Here is a 16,510-nt window from a genome sequence, read left to right as displayed (position 1 = left end):
CCCCGAATGAAACTTCTGTCTTTGAATACGGGTTTTTTGGAGACAAGCATCCTTTAAGATGCAAAGGAATACATCTCTAATAGGAAAATTTCAGGCACTATCACAGATTTAAGGAGTGAAGTTTTTGAGGGGGCAGGGTTAATCCAAATCCCTCATAGGTGGCAGTACTCAACTTACTCTCAGGCCAGTTCTTAAACAAATAAACAGAGGCCATACCTACTTTAAAAAATGATTCAATAAACATTTATTCTATCAATCTGTCTATTATTCCAGGGTACAGATCACATAGGTTTTTTTCCTTCTCCTTTCTCATCTTGGATTGCCCATCATTTGGGCTTTCACTGATTTTTAGCACATCTACCAGAAGGCAAGGCAAGGTGAACTGCTGGCAGTGTTCTGGCAGTTCTGTGAGAAGGTTGGTAGAGGAGCGTGCTGAAACTGGGGCTTTCCGTTATCTCCCTTCTTTCTCACCCTTGGGATTATCCGTTGTGGCATAATGAATTGAAAAAACAAATCCCAAAGAATACCCATTGAAGCAGGAGTCAGGAAATCAAGGTACCTAAGCATTTAGGTATGTGACCTCAAACAATTCACTGAACTTCTCTGAACCTCAGTTTCTTTAGCTGTTCATTGGGGATAATAATAGCTACTCTATTTTCATAAAAACAAAAATATATTGTAGGGATCTCCCATCTCTGTAGTTGTACATTGGCCATCCCTCACACCTATAATTTACTCCTTCCTCCTAGGAATCTTAACCTATTTTAAGACTCAGTTCAAGTACAACCTTCTACATATAGTCTTTCTTTATTGCCTCAATTGTTAGTGCCCCCTCTTCATAAACCATACTCTATTCACTTTCTATTTATTGTACATATTCTTTATAGGTATGTGTTGTCTCCCCTGATAGAGTGTAATGTTCTTAAGTGAAAGGACTATTTCATTTCTGTCTTTACCTAACACCTGGCGCAGTGACTACCACATTGGAGATGCTGAAAAATGCTTATTGATTGATTGGTCAAATGATAGGATGTATTTGAAAGTGCTTTGAGAAATCTAAAGCAGTAAACAGAGTTCAGACAATATTCTTGATTTCCATTTTATCTCATGTGATATGGGTGAATCATGAAATAAATGACACCCCCACCCCCACCCCTGAAAGAGATTATTTCCCTATACCTTAGCTCTATTTCTTAAAACCTGTACTAATGTACTAAAAAACCTTTATTAGCCTACCTAGTAGAATGTATCCCCAAATACAGTATTTGCTCTTCTTAGTTCTTTGAAAGAAATTTACTTTAATCCTATCAACTGAGCCCCCAAATCTCAGTACTTTAGTAAAAGCAGAGGAAACTGCACAAGGTTACAGTAAAGAGTGAGTACTCTGGCTTCTGAATTTTTTGTGGACCGTGTGCAATTATTGTATTATTTGGGAACATTATTGACCTTATCAAAGATTAACAAGCAAAACCCAATTATATATACTCATCAAGAAAAGGGAACACATTGGATCTCTTTGGTTAGCCAAACATTTGTCTAAAGAAGACAGAATGGGACTCATATATCTTAGTGCCTTGCATGTAGGAGGCACTTCATAAATATTTATTGACCTTAATAAAACCATTTGGAAACCCACAGCATGGTTTAGGCTATGGAGAGAACCACAGGGGAGAGAGAGAGAGAGAGAGAGAGAGAGAGAGAGAGAGAGAGAGAGAGAGAGAGAGAGAGAGAGAGAGAGAGAGAGTAAAAGGGGTAGTGAACGGAGAGCTGAGTATGATTGGATTTCATCCAATTTGGAACTCCCTAGGGTTTTTTTTTGTTTGTTGGCTGGTTTTTGTTTATATTTTCTGTTCTGGGGCTTTGGGTACTGCCATAACTGGAACTGACTTGTGTTTTTATCTTAAGGCTGCTGACTTGCTTTGTAAGGCTTCCCAGGCCCAGGTGAGAGTTTGATGGTAACTTTCCACTCAGCTAGGAGGGATGAATTTGGTCTGCAGTAACAGAAGCACTTTCTCACTTCTCCACTTCCATCACCATAGTATCACCCTAGTACCTTGGGGATTTGAGACCATGCAAAGGCTGCTTTGTATTGAAAGAATATAACAGAACAAGACTAGGGCTGCCTGTTTAATTTGCTCAGTTCTGGCCTTAGGCCAACCCAAATAGATGGCTACCCTTCTGAATAGCCTGATATCCCATCTCAAGTGGAGCTCCATATATCAAGCAAGCAGCAATGATGCTGGGGAAAACCTTTGGATATAAATTCCCTCTGCCTCAGGAACAGCATGATGTTAGTAGTTGATGGCTTAGAGATGCATTAATTCCCTGCCAATATTTTAAAAGTGAGGTTTAAGAGGAAAACCAAAATCAAATGCTCTCTAACTTATTTTGAATTTCCACATGCCATAAAGCTGGATCATTATTGCAGTGTGTGTGTGTTTGTGTGTGTGTGTGTGTGTGTGTGTGTGTGTGTGTGTGTCTTTATGTTCGCCTGCCCGGGTAGATGCACACTTGTGTGTGTTCCCCCGGCAGCAGGCAGAAGAGAAAATTTGCAGCACTACTAGTCTCGGCAGAACCATACCATATTCACGGCAAAAAATGAAGCTGTAAAAATCTGCTCATTAATTCCAGCTGCAACCCTCCTTTCTCTCTGTTCCCCTTACTTCCCCTCCCCATCTCACAGACAAATCATCAGGATGGAAAACACTGATATCTTGTCAGACTGATTTCTTTTCATACTAATCTCTATCATCTAATGAGGCACATTTATATGGCCCATTTTATTTTCTCTTCATGGCTCCAAAAGGACAGGTGCCAAGTCATTCGTGATAATGTCATTTTTGATGGGGTGTAGGGATATATGCGTGTGGGGCTCAGAAGGGAGTGACTTCCTTCTTCAGGTAGGCTTCTGGCCACAGTGAGATTAAACTATCAACCTGGCACAATCCTTATGGATAAGAAGCAAAGGCACCTGGGTAACAGCAGCTGGCTCTTCCCAGATACTGAAGGGATGCTGCTGTCATTGCTGGTTCTATCAGCCGCTTACAAAGTTCTAATCCCAGCCTTTGCTTGTAGATGATGCCTAACTGACTAGACCAAGGGTCATGGAAGAGATCTTATCTACACTTCTACCTCCATCAAATATTTGATAGAACCACAGGGACTGTGCTTAGTCAAGAGAATGAATTCCTCTCTTTCCTCAGCATATGACATGCAACCCTGCTTTTACTAGCCACTCAATGAAGGCTTATTGATTGGTTGATTTAGGGATTCTACAACCCAAGGGACTTATGCTGAGGATGGGATGAAGGGTGGTTCAAGGAAGTTGGTTGCCTTCCAAACTTTTAACTTTGATCACCCCCAAAATTTCAATTCACTTTGCTGATTCTACTTGTATTCGTGTCATGCTTCTGGTAGGAACTTTTTAGCTTCATCTTTCATGGCAATCACATCCTTCTACAAATTGATGACATGACAGACAACATGACAGAGATTCCCTCTCCCACAAGCCCATGGGTTTTCATTTATTCACCTGTTTATTTTGTTTATATCATTTGTACAAGGTCGAGAAGCATGAGAAGCATCTGAGGAGCATCAACTTCCAATTTGATATATCATGGTTTCATGTGTTAAATATTATCACAGGTTTATTCCTACAACAATCAAAGGTTTAAGAATGAAGAAAAAATGTACTAGACTGAAGATATTTGAGACACCATTAAGTCCTGTCTCACTGAAAATCTGGAATAATTATCCCATATCCAACACTCATTCTTGGTAGCCAGTATATGGTGTTATTCATAGAACAACTTGAAGACAATGACCTTGCACACATGCTAGCTGCCTTATCAAGTTCCAAGCCAAAACCTTACAGTCAGTTCTATTATCATAGCAGAATTCCAGTCCTAGGGGCAGTGCTATGCCAAGGAAGATATTTGTTTCCATTTTCCTTGGAAAAATACACATATTAGCTTAATAAATATGCTTCACTAGTAAGTTTAGAACAGGGTAGGGGTAGACACATCACTTTCCTCATATTTTATCTTCAGTTCCATTTTTAATTTTTAGATGAAAAAAACTGGTGTTCACCTGTAAGTGAGAGATCACAAAAGATGATCCTTTTTTAATGGCTATTATGGCCAGTCACTTAACAGGACCTTGTCTTTAGAAAAAGATGATGTTGAAGTTTGTATGGCCTATGCCTAGGATGATGGTCACAGTAAGATTAGTGCAACAGTGATTGCCTTTTGCTTGTGTTCTAAGATACATCCAGAGTCAGGCCATTTCGAAGTCAAAAGGTGCAGGAAGGCTTACGTGTTTCATCCTCTAGCATGAATTCAACACAGCAGTGGAGGACATTCTCTTCTTTTTTGACATAGAGCCTACAATTATTTTTTCTCTCCCTTTCTTGATCACTATAAATAGTCCTATAATACTGTTACAGAGACATTGTGAAAACAGACCAATTTCTACAGAACTCCCAAGTCACAGATTGGTTTTGACATTCGTGCCACTTGCAAGCTCTGGCTTCTCATTCCATTCTTCTACTGTGCAGATGAAAAGGAGGAGGCAAAACCAGACTTTGTTTCCCATCTGGGTGTGGGTCTTTCAGAATGGTTTGTTTGGGATATAACTCTACCCTATATAATACTGATTGAAAAAAATGTCAAGAAAACACAAGAGGAATTGCCCTTTTAGCTGGTTAAAAGCTAAGGGGGGAAAAAGACAAAGGGAGGGCAGATGTTCAAATCAGGTCTCACGTACTCAGAAATCATGGCTCATTTTTTATCCCTCCCTTAGATGATTCAGCAAAATACCAACATTGTCCATGGTCCTCCTGCCCCCCTGGGAGGAGAATCAGAAGGTGTCACCATCGGACTACTTGACTGTTATAGTCCTCTGTGACGGTGGTCTCATCCTCCTTCGGCCACCTGTGAGCCCGATGCTCCTTGAGCAGCCTCCGCTCCTCCCTCCTCTTCTGCCTGTCCCTCTGGTGTTCTTGCTGTTTGGTGTGGTGGTAGCGTTGCAAGAAAAGGTCTTTTGCATATTCATAAAGTTGCATATCCAGGAAATTCAGCTCCTCGATGCGCTGGCGGGCTCCTTCATTGATCTCCACATTAGAGGCCCGTGTGATGTTGAACTGTGTGAAGGGGGAGATGAACTTGAGATTGAATGTCCTCTCAAACAGGAATTGAGTTTTCCTCTGGAATTCTGTAAGCCCAAAGAAGGCCATGTTCTTCAGATTGTTCTTGGCACTCTGCAGAAGGATCGTGTTCCGCTCACTCTCATTCATGAAAGTCAAGTTGTAGCATCCCACTAGGCTAAGGTCAGCCAGCATACGGACCTGGCGGTTGTTGGCCAGGTTATAGCCACAATCCATAAACTCTCTCAAGCTGACACCAGACCAATCATCCCCTGGGTAGCAAGTAGGCAGCTCATCTGGAGTTGGGCTTCTTCCATCACACATGTGAAGAGACGTCTTCCAAGTGGCCCCTCTCTGGACATGTTTCCATTCACTCAGGTAACGGGATACTGGATCCCTCAGCATTGTGATATAATAGAAATTCCTAGAATAAATTACAAAAGAAAATTAAGAGTTGCAATAATACTAACAACATCAACAATGACTAGCTTTTACAAAGCATTTTAAAGTTCATAAAGTGTTTTGCCTATGTTATTTAATTTAGTTCCTACAACCCTGTAGATTAGGAGTTATTACTATTCCTATTACACAGATGAGGAGCATGAGAGAAGTTAAGTGAACTGCCCAGGGCTATACAGCTAGTAAGTATGTAAAGCAGGATTCAAACTCTAGTCTTCCTGGTGCGAAGTCTAGAACTCTCTCCACTCTTCCAACTAGTTACAACAGGTTTTTGTAGTTCTACCACTTTCTAGACTGAATCTTGAGTCACAGTATCATCAATCATAAAATGTTAGAGCTGCAAAGAGACACTAGCATTCTTAAGCTGTGGTTGAGTTAAAATTTTTTGAGAACTTGATTTCAATCTAATTTGTTTCCTTTTCAATTCTATGTATTTCATTTTCTGCATTTACAAATATTATTCTGAGAAGTCTACACTTCACCAGACTGATGAAAGGACCTCCTTCTCATATGCATACATGCACACACAATATTAAGACCCTCTAGACTGTAAAGAAAGAAACAAAAAGAAAAAGAGAATGGATCATGCTGAAGAATAGTCTTTTACTGGGCATCTTTATGATGGGTAGGGATTGAAGATGTTCTTTTACGGAATTTATACTATCATTTCAAGAGTCATAGAAAATTAGCTACTGCTGGGAGTACCTTCCTCCTATTCCTTCCCTTCTTTCCTCCCTGAACCAGCACCACCTAGACCTCACAGGCAGCTTGACTACTCAAGACCCTTAGATAAGTACATAGCACTAACTCTATTATTTTTCTGGTGAGATGGAGGACCAAAAGACCTTATAATATGCTCTAACAAAGCTAATCCCAAGGTCTTCTAGTCCTTACCATCTGTTCTTCCTCTATGTCCTCCAGACACAAAACCCTCTTATCTGACCTATGATTACAACCATAACAAGGACTCCTGAGCCTTGCCATCTGCCCTGCAGTCAAACTTTATTTTATGTATCCTCTCCCAGAAATAGTTTGTGAGATCCCTTAGAACAGAAACTGTCTTGCTTTTTCTGTTCATATACCTAGGGATTAGCACAATGTTAGCCATGTAATAAGTGCTTAACTAGTATGCATATGTATATATATATATATATATATATATATATATACACACACACACATATATATACATACATATATGTGTGTATGTATGTATGTATATACATACACATATGTGTGTATGTATGTATATATGTGTATATATTTGTTTTGTTTTTGGTTTTTCGGGGGTTTTTTTTGGTGAGGCAATTGGGGTTAAGTGACTTGCCCAGGGTCACACAGCTAGTAAGTGTTAAGTGTCTGAGGCTGGATTTGAACTCAGGTCCTCCTGACTCCAGGGCCGGTGCTCTATCCACTGTACCACCTAGCTTCCCCAATCCCTTTATATTCTTAAACATTATCAAAGACCCTCCCCCAAGAACTTTTTAAAAAGTGTATATTCTATCTATTCATATTTATTGATATGGCATTAGACATTTAAGCACACTAGTATTGTTATGAATATAATTTTGACCTTGTGAACCCACTGCAGGTACTCCCAGATCCTTGCTTTAAGAACCATTGCTATAGCACATCCAACTTAGATCATTGCTGCTATTCCACATCATGCTACAGATAGCTATCTCAATTACCTGTGTCAGTAGGGAAGAGAAACAGCACAGGCAGCTCACCAAACCCTTTGGAAAATATATTTTAAAAACTCACAATATTACTACGTCTGACATCCTGGAAATTCATAACACTTCAGACAAGAGTGCAGTCACGTTCCCAACATGGAGAAATAAGGTGGAGGGGAGGAGGACAGAAAGGTATTAGGCTCCATGTTCTGTCTCACTTCTTCCCTAAGTGTTCTTTGCTCTTTATTACTTAAAGGGGATAGCGGAAAAATCACTTTTGAAGTCGTGCCTAACTTGAGCAGCTGACTTCCCTCCTTCCTAGAGTCAATAGTTTGAGTGGTAATTTATTGATTTTCCTTCAAAATCTTTGGTGGTACTTGAGAAAGTAGAGGATATAGGAAATTGTGAATTATTCCTTTTACACTGAGATGGCAGAGGAAGTAGCAATGACAATAGTAGTATTAGAAGCAAAGTATCAGTACCCTACCTCCACATAGCAAAAGTTTAATTTTGATTTACTTCAGAGAATCATGAAACTCATTGATAACTGATTTTTGCCTGGGTCAGGCGGATAAATGATGTGGTTTTTTTTTCTGAAGGCTAGGTTAATCCAGTTTAATGATTTAATCCCAATGATAATTTTTTATTGGATGAAAGTTTGATTTGGATAAAAAACTTTTTACTGCAGACGTCATCCCACTGGACCATGACTCAATACCAAAAGAGAAACATGAGAAGAAAGGGCAAATGGATTAAAATGTTCTGGCTCTCTGGGGCCATAATTACTTTGTACAAAATTGTACAAATATATAGAGAATATAAAGGGGAAAATTAAGAGTTTCATGTTAGGATTTCTGCTGAGATGCTTATTTTGTGACATACAATCTTTATTTCTCTTTTTAAAGCTATTGCTTTTTACCCAACCATATCACCTTAAAATATTAAATCCAACATCATATAAAACATTTACAAGTTAAAGGAGAGAAGGGACTTCTTAAAGTCATATAAAACAGACCCAAAGAAACACATGCACTTTTCTTTAAATCAGAAAAGAGAGTCTATTTTCCCTTAAGAGACTCCAGAGGCTAAGTTTGCCAGCTCCTGTTTAAACATTACACTATAGTAGTCCACCATGATAGAATAACAATTCCTTCAGTAGAACAGAATTTCCCAAAAGTTCAATGGAGATTAGAGCTTTAAATTACATGGGGAATATAGGGTTTTCCATAAGGAGGCCAATATTTAGAAATGTGATATTCTTTGAAGAAACTCTGCATCCTTGTTCAATGAAAACCTATCAGCCTGACTTGCCACTTGGTTAAAACTGGCCTGAGGCTGCCATCCTAAGTAGTCTGTTGTTGGTAGTACCCGCTCTTGGACCCTGTCTTCCCACCCTCTAAACTTCATGGGGGAAAGGTTCAGATTGACGTTTTACTCTCCAAAAATACATCTTTAGAAAATTCTCCATCAACACCCTTATTCCATGCTTTCTGCTCATCTATTTTTTGTATGCCAGTGGTGGATCTTAAAGAGATAGTTAAGACACACTCATAAGCTGATAGTCTCTACAAGTTAGTTTTGTTTTGTTTCTGAAGCAAAATATGTTTAGAAAGAATATATGGTAATATACCTGTCGATCTTACTTTGATCCTAAATGGTGACTTGTTCAGTTTATGAGTCTACTACATAGGTAGCAGGAGCTGATTTCATTTTATTATCCTGTACATGTTAGAACTCAGTCAAGAAGTTACCAAATAATAAACACAATAATGATTATAGCAGTAACAATAAAGTACATGGAAGGATGCCTGAAGCCTTTGTTCACCCAGTTCACTGAACAAAACACAAAATATACAAGTGGAAAAATAATCTTTTGACTGTGAAATGATAGGTCAGCCCTATTAGAGCATCTTAATCTTAGTAGCCAGATTAAACACTCATGGTAGCTCAAAGGATTTGGGGATGAGGATTGCAAAGGTTTGATAAAGCAAAGGTTTAGTTGGGACCTGACTGGAATATGAAGAAAATGCTTTTGTCTACTTGTTAGAGTGGGCTGCAGAATTCATCCTGCCTGTTTTCTCTTTCTAATAGCTGAGGTACAGTCTTAGAAATCTACTTAATCTCCACATCTGACTGAAATTGACCAAGACTAATCTCTTCTCTTGCTCAAAAATTTTGCTGCTGAAGATTTTATTTAATAATAACTAATCTAATCAAAAGGTGATTATCTGTGAAGAAGTCTAAATGCCTAAGGGTTCTGTTAGCCAGGTAGGCAGTGGATCAATTCATAACTCACATGAACACTGACACGGGGGTATAAAAATGGACAGTTGGGCCATTCATACAGCAGTGTACAATGTTCATATATTTAATGGTATGATGGTTTTGGTACTGGATGACAGATAACATTTAAGAATTACTTTAGCTGGTCTTAATCTCATTTTAAAAAATTGATTGTGCATAGCAGCCAAAATAGAAAGCGATTTGGACACATGCTAAAATAAGCCAACAAGTTTTCAGAGTACCCAACTCTTATAAAAACAAAGTTAGACTTTAGTTAAAGACTCCTCCTCCATCTTCTAAACATTTCTCCATTTACAAATAAAGAATACCAAATGATTCCAAGAAAATTAGCAATAATGAATGGTGTCCTTGCTCAACTATTGTTAAAATTGTTCTTACATAATGTTTTATTGATATTGAAGGATAATAATGATAGGACTCTGGAATGCCATTCCTCAAAAGACAGAAGGATGAAATATATGAAGAATGAATCATCATTAAAAAAGTGAAAATAAAACCAACCTTATGCAAGTGAATGGAGATGGAATTCTGAGATCTCTGTTCAGGACATGCCCATTATCTCAGCTTCCTTAATAAAATGAGACTATGCTACAGAATAGAAGTAGGAATAGAAGTGGGAGGTCCATTAAGACATAAGGACTTTGGGAAAAGAGAAGAAAGAGTAGGTGTGCGTCTTTTGTAGAATGGGCCTATGAGAGATAGAATGACAGTGTTCAATAATGACAGTGTGTTAGTGGTGAAGGCAAGTTGACATTCTATCCTAGAAGAGCAGCTAGGTGGTGCAGTGGATAAAGCACCAGCCCTGGATTCAGGAGGACCTGAATTCAAATCTGGACCCAGACACTTGACACTTACTATCTGTGTGACCCTGGGCAAGTCACTTAACCTTCATTGCCCCTCAAAAAAACAAAACAAGAATTCTATCCTAGAACAGTCAGTAAAGAAGATGAACACCACCATCTTGTGAAGAATCTTGAGAAGGTTGAGGTGTGAAATAAGAATGGGAGATTTGCCTTTAATTTGTGCCAACAAATTCTATGACTAGGCTGTATTTGTGTGCCTACATTATCCCTAATCAATGTCTTTTTACTAATATCATCAAACCCAAATGTAAAGCTACAAAACTCCATAGTAACAATGACCAGCAAAATAACAATTTATGGCAGCATTCCTAGGGAATTGATTGGGCCCTCACCCACATGTCCTTTCCCTTAGTTGTTCTGTAGAAGTAGCTAACTGAATTAGCAGTGTATGTTTTCATTAAAATGACTTTCCTGTAAATTTGTCAATTCTTTGGATTTTAAAATTGGTTCATTCTGTTTTTCATATATGTGAATTCATGTACATATATAAATGTATATATGTATATATATGCACATATACATATAGACATTTACATACATACACGTGTGTATGTGTGTATAAATTTGGAGTCAAAGGACTTATGTTTAAATACTAACTCTTTCATGAAGCAGTATGGTATAGTAGAAAGAGCACTAGTGTTGAACTTAGAGGACCTGTATTCAAATCTCACTTCCAACCTTACTTTCTATGAACCTTGAGCAAGTCACTTGTCTCTTTTGGGCCTCACTTTCCTCACTGCTGAAATGGGTATAATACACTATCTACCTCATGTGAGATGTAGGGTAAGTACTATCTATATCTATATGTCTACATATATCCATATATATAATATATATATTTATCCATATTATAGCTATACTTATGGGGTTTTTCCAGATGTGATTTCATTGGCAATTATTGTGCCATGTAGGGGCATAGAGAGTTGCCAGGGTCAGTGAGAGGTTAGATGGATTATACAGGGTGATGCAGTTAGTACATATCAGTCAAGACTTGAATCCAGGTCTTTCAGACTCCCTAGCCAGTTCTTTATCTCTGCCTTGGCAGAGAACCTGGATTAATGAAATAAAAAATAAAAAATAAAAAAATTCTGATCTATAATCTCATAATCACAATGCTCCTCCCTCCCCTCATGTGTAAAATTGTAACTTAATATTATTAGAATATAATAAATGCTGAAAAATTCAAGTCAGGTTAACAAGCATCTTTCTTTTCTGTTTATTTAATTATATTTATTAATATCATTGAAAGGTAGCAGAGTGCAGTGAATAAAACATTGTACCTAGAATCAATCCAAAGTTCTATTGTCTTCTCTCTCTCTCTCTCTCTCTCTCTCTCACGCACACACACACACAAACACATTCAAGGACCCCAGGCAAATCACTTGGCTTCAGGTTCCTCATGTATAAACTGAGCATGTTGGACTTGAATGAATCCCTTAAAGCAGTGGTGTCAAACTAAAAAAGAAACAGATTCCTAATGGCTGCATATTGGCTTAGAAAACCACAAATTAACTTTCTCTGTGTTGTATTGTATTTTCATTTATTTTGCTAAACATTTCATAATGACATATTATTTCGGTTCTGCCTTAAGTGAGTCTGAGTTTGACACTTCTGCATAATGAATCTATTGTTTAATGATCCTACTAGGTGACCAGACAGTGAGATAGGTGCTGGGAATGCAAAAACAAAAACAGAAAAAAGAAAATGAACAGTCCCTACCTTCATTAAATTGTGTGGTGTGCTTTTATGGTTCATTGGTATAGATTGTTGGCAAGCATAGTTAATCTTGACCTTAAAGAATGTGTGTGGCCTTTTGCCTGTTTTTACATCATTTTTTGTATGTTTTAAAAGAATTAAAGAGTAAAAATACATATAATATTCCAATACATAAATTATTATTGGGTTAACGTGCAGGCAGATGAAGTCAAGGCGTATGATTATAAAGGAGCTAGGGGCAGCTAGGTGGCACAGTGGTTAGAGCACCTGCCTTGGAGTCAGGAGTACCTGAGTTTGAATCCAGCATCAGACACTTGACATGTATGAGCTGTGTGAGCCTGGGCAAGTGGTTTAGCCCCAATTGCCTCACTGAAGAAAAAAAGAGGAGCTAGAAAGAATATCCCTTTCAATTAGTAAGGTGAAATTTGTGAAAATAGGTTTCTTTTATAGCATATGCATTGGGTTTGTTTTTCTACTGTTGTATAGTACAAAGTACTCTGTGAATTCATTGCTTATGAAATATACATTTGTACTAGAGACCCTGGGGTGCCAGACCTGTCCTTAATGTTAGGGAATGGAAGGGAGGGGAAGGATTTCTGTTTACTGTTATATACCGTATGTAACAAGCATATTTTTCTTACTATAAAACGTGTCTAGAAGGCAACAGCCTCAGTGGAGAGGCATGACCTATGACTCAGAGACCTGAGACTGACTCAACGAATGAAGGAACCAAGACAAGTAATCACTTAGTTATTAGGGCCAAGAAGTATTTATTATTACTGCCCTACAAATGAACATGATAGCAAGAAAGAGGAAATTTTGTGGGAGAACCATGAGATGCCATTTGTTTGGAAGAAAAAAGAGAAAAAGCCTAAAAGAGAGCCTGTACTAAAAGGAAATTGTGGTATATATTTAAGTATATATGAATGCAGGGCCAGATGGCCTTCAAAGAGGAAGTGTCTAAGAAGTCAGTCTAAGATAATCAGATAAAGAAGTTAATGCCATAACACAGAGTTTAGGACCGGGGAAACAATCTCTTTCTACCCTCCTCCAACTAGATGGCAAACTCTGTCAGGGCAGAAAGGATAGCATACCTAAATTTTGTTAATGCCCCCAGGGTCTAGCATAGTATTCAACATATAGTAGCCCAAGAATTAGGACAAACCTATGGAAGTGTCAGACTGAATTTATTAACTAGAAACCAAGAATGAATCTAATATCTTGTCCAGTCTTGTTTAAGATCCTTCACGGATGGGGAGCAGACTTCCCCCAAGGTAGTCCATTCTTCTTTTGGGGAGCTCTAATTGTTAGTTATTTTTTCATTGCTGTGAGCCTTTCCTTGCCTAAATTTGCTTGTCAAAAATTTTATCCATTACTCCTGGTTTTGCCTTCTAGAGAAGGAACTTTCAAGTTCCTTCAACTGATGCTCATACGGTGTGCACTTGCAAATCTTTATTACAATTGTCTTCCTTAGGGGCGGCTAGGTGGCGCAGTGAATAGAGCACCGGCCCTGGAGTCAGGAGTACCTGAGTTCAAATCTGGCCTCAGACACATAACACTTACTAGCTGTGTGACCCTGGGCAAGTCACTTAACCCCAATTGCCTCACTTAAAAAAACAAACAAACAAACAAACAAACAAAAACAATTGTCTTCCTTGGACATTCTCAAGGTAATCAATGTCCTTTTAAGACTCTGGTGCTCAGAATTACAACAAAATGTGGAAAGTCCTCAAAGAGATGGGAGTACCAGATCATCTTACCTGTCTCCTGAGGAACCTGTTTGTGAGCCAAAAAGCAACAGTTAGAACCAAACGTGGGAACAATTGATTGGTGTAAGATTGGAATAGGAGTATGACAAGGCGTATATTTTCATCTTATTTATTTAACTTCTACTCAGAGTACATGATGTGAAATGCCAGACTGGATGGATCAAAAGACAGAATTAATGTTGCCCAGAGAAATATAAACAATCTCAAAGATGAAGATGATATTACCCTAATGGCACAAAGTACAAAGGATTTAAGAAGCCTCTTGATGAGTATGAAAGACGAGAGTGTAAAAGCTGGCTTGAAGCTTAACCTAACAAAATCTAAGATCTAGGCAACTGGTCCCATTACTTCCTGGCAAATAGAGGAAGAAGAAATGGCAGTAATGACAGATTTTACATTCTTGGGCACAAAAGATCACTACAGATGGTGACTGCAGCGATGAAATTAAAAGACACTTGCTCTTTGGAAGGAAATCTATAGCAAATTAGAACCGTATACTAAAAAATAGAGACATCACTTTGCCAACAAATGTCCACATAGTCAAAGCTGTGGTTTTTCCAATAGAGTGTATGGTTGTGAGAACTGGACTATAAGGAAAGCCGAGCACTGCAGAATAAATGCATTCAAATTGTGGTTCTGTAGAGACTTCTGAGAATGCCTTAGATATCAAGGAGATCAAATCAGTCAATACTTAGAAAATAATTCAGGCTATTCATTGGAAGGTCAAATATGAAGTGAAGCTTAAATACTTTAGCCACCTAATGAGAAAACAGGACTCATTGGAAAAGACCCTGATGTTGGGAAAGATTAAAGGCAAAAGGAAAGAGGGATGACAGAGGATGAGATGAATAGTGTCATGGAAGCAATGGACATGAACTTGGACAGACTTCAAGAGATAGTGGAGGATAGAAGGGCTTGGCATGTCATGGTCCATGGGGTCACAAAGAGTCAGAATGATTGAATAACAACAAAATCCCAGAATCAAACACAAATACTCCACATGTAGTTTGATTAGGGCTGAGTAAAGATGAAAAATAAAAGTAAAAACCTCCTTATTCCTTGAAACAATGCTTTTCTCAATGCACTCTAAGATCACATCATCTTTCTTGGCTTCTGAAATCAACTTAAATTCTCAGATCTCTTTCAGACAAACTACTATCTGATCATGTCTCATGCATCTTGTACTTGTGAACCTGTTTAAAAAAAAACATGCCTGTAACTTTACATGTATCCCTACTTAGTTTTATCAGATTAGATTTATCCCAGTATTCCAGGCAGTCAAGATTTTTGGACCCATCTCTATCCTTCAGTATGTGAGCTCTCCCTCTCAGATTTGTGTCCTGTGTAAATTTTGTAAAGATACCATATGTGCTTTTATTTAAGACATTGATAAAAAAATAGTTAGAAGCACAGATAATAGGATCATAAAATTATAGCTGAAAGGGACCATCTGGTCCAACCCCTTCATTTTACAGAGGGAAAAACTGAGATTCAGAGAGGTTAAGAAATCTGCCAATGGACGAACATGTACTAAGGAGGAGTGTCAGGAATGAACACGTGTCCTTTGAATCTAAATTTGACATTCTTAACACTGTATCATGGCTGCCCCCTGATACTTGGTACACTCCACTAAAGAATATTTCCATGTTAATGAAGAACTATTAATGACTACTCTGGGTCTGTCATTTAAGTATTTCCAGATTCATCTAATTTTATGACATAGTTCTTGTCTTTCCATCTTTTCTGCAAGAATATTATGATGTTATCAAATATTTTGCTCAAGTATATGTAAACTTTATCTACTGTATTTTCTAATAATCTTTTCTTTTCTTCTTTTTTTTTTTTTTGGTGAGGCAATTGGGATTAAGTGACTTGCCTAGGGTCACACAACTAGTAAGTGTTAAGTGTCTGAGGCTGGATTTGAACTCAGGTCCTCCTGACTTCAGGGCTGATGCTCTATCCACTGCGCCACCTAGCTGCCCCTCTAATAATCTTTTCAATAAAAACACTGTTTAATAATTTCATCCTTTGCTCATCAAAGGAATCCTTCTAATTATAGCCAGCATTTATATGTAGCTTTAAGGCTAACACAGTATTTTACATGTTTTGGCTTAATCCTTATCACAATTATAAAGATATTGAAGTTATTAACCCCATTTTACAAATTATTAAACTAAGGCTCTGAGAGGTGAAATGAGAGGCACTCCCCCTATTTGCCATTCTTTGGAGCATGCGGCAGATATTCCATTCCTGCTCTGGGACCATCGCTGGGGAGCATGATAGGGAACTTTGGGCACCAGTTTCCAGTTAGGTAAGACTCATCACTGAGCGTCTGGCTGCTAAGCCAGAAGAGCTGAGGGCTCAGGGGACCTTTGAAAAGAGGTTACATTTTCTAGCTGGCTTCCTCTTGGTTACAGGCTTTCAGGGTCACTAGATACCTGCTCAAGGGAAATAAATGAAAAGGAGGTAGGTCAGCCAGAGAGCCCCTGGCACTGGATAGTCTAGATAAGTCCCCTGGCATTAGCTGTTATGGGGGTGAGATCACCTTTACTCCAGTTTTTTTTGAAAAGGCTTAATCTT

The 16,510-nt window shown here is 38.3% G+C and overlaps 1 protein-coding gene across 1 annotated transcript in view; it reads right to left on the bottom strand.

Annotated features, from left to right (window-relative positions):
- Positions 1–1,781: 1,781 nt before the first annotated feature.
- HS6ST3 (heparan sulfate 6-O-sulfotransferase 3) overlaps positions 1,782–16,510 on the bottom strand; it is an 811,907-nt gene continuing 797,178 nt past the window's right edge. The window contains exon 2 of the mRNA XM_043996634.1: positions 1,782–5,567. Within this exon, the coding sequence (XP_043852569.1) occupies positions 4,868–5,567 (700 nt within the window). The 3' untranslated portion in view covers positions 1,782–4,867. The remainder of the gene's footprint in view (positions 5,568–16,510) is intronic.

This window comes from Dromiciops gliroides, chromosome 3, assembly GCF_019393635.1.
Source record: "Dromiciops gliroides isolate mDroGli1 chromosome 3, mDroGli1.pri, whole genome shotgun sequence".
Taxonomy (NCBI): domain Eukaryota; kingdom Metazoa; phylum Chordata; class Mammalia; order Microbiotheria; family Microbiotheriidae; genus Dromiciops; species Dromiciops gliroides.
This window is presented reverse-complemented; position numbering and strand designations above follow the sequence as displayed.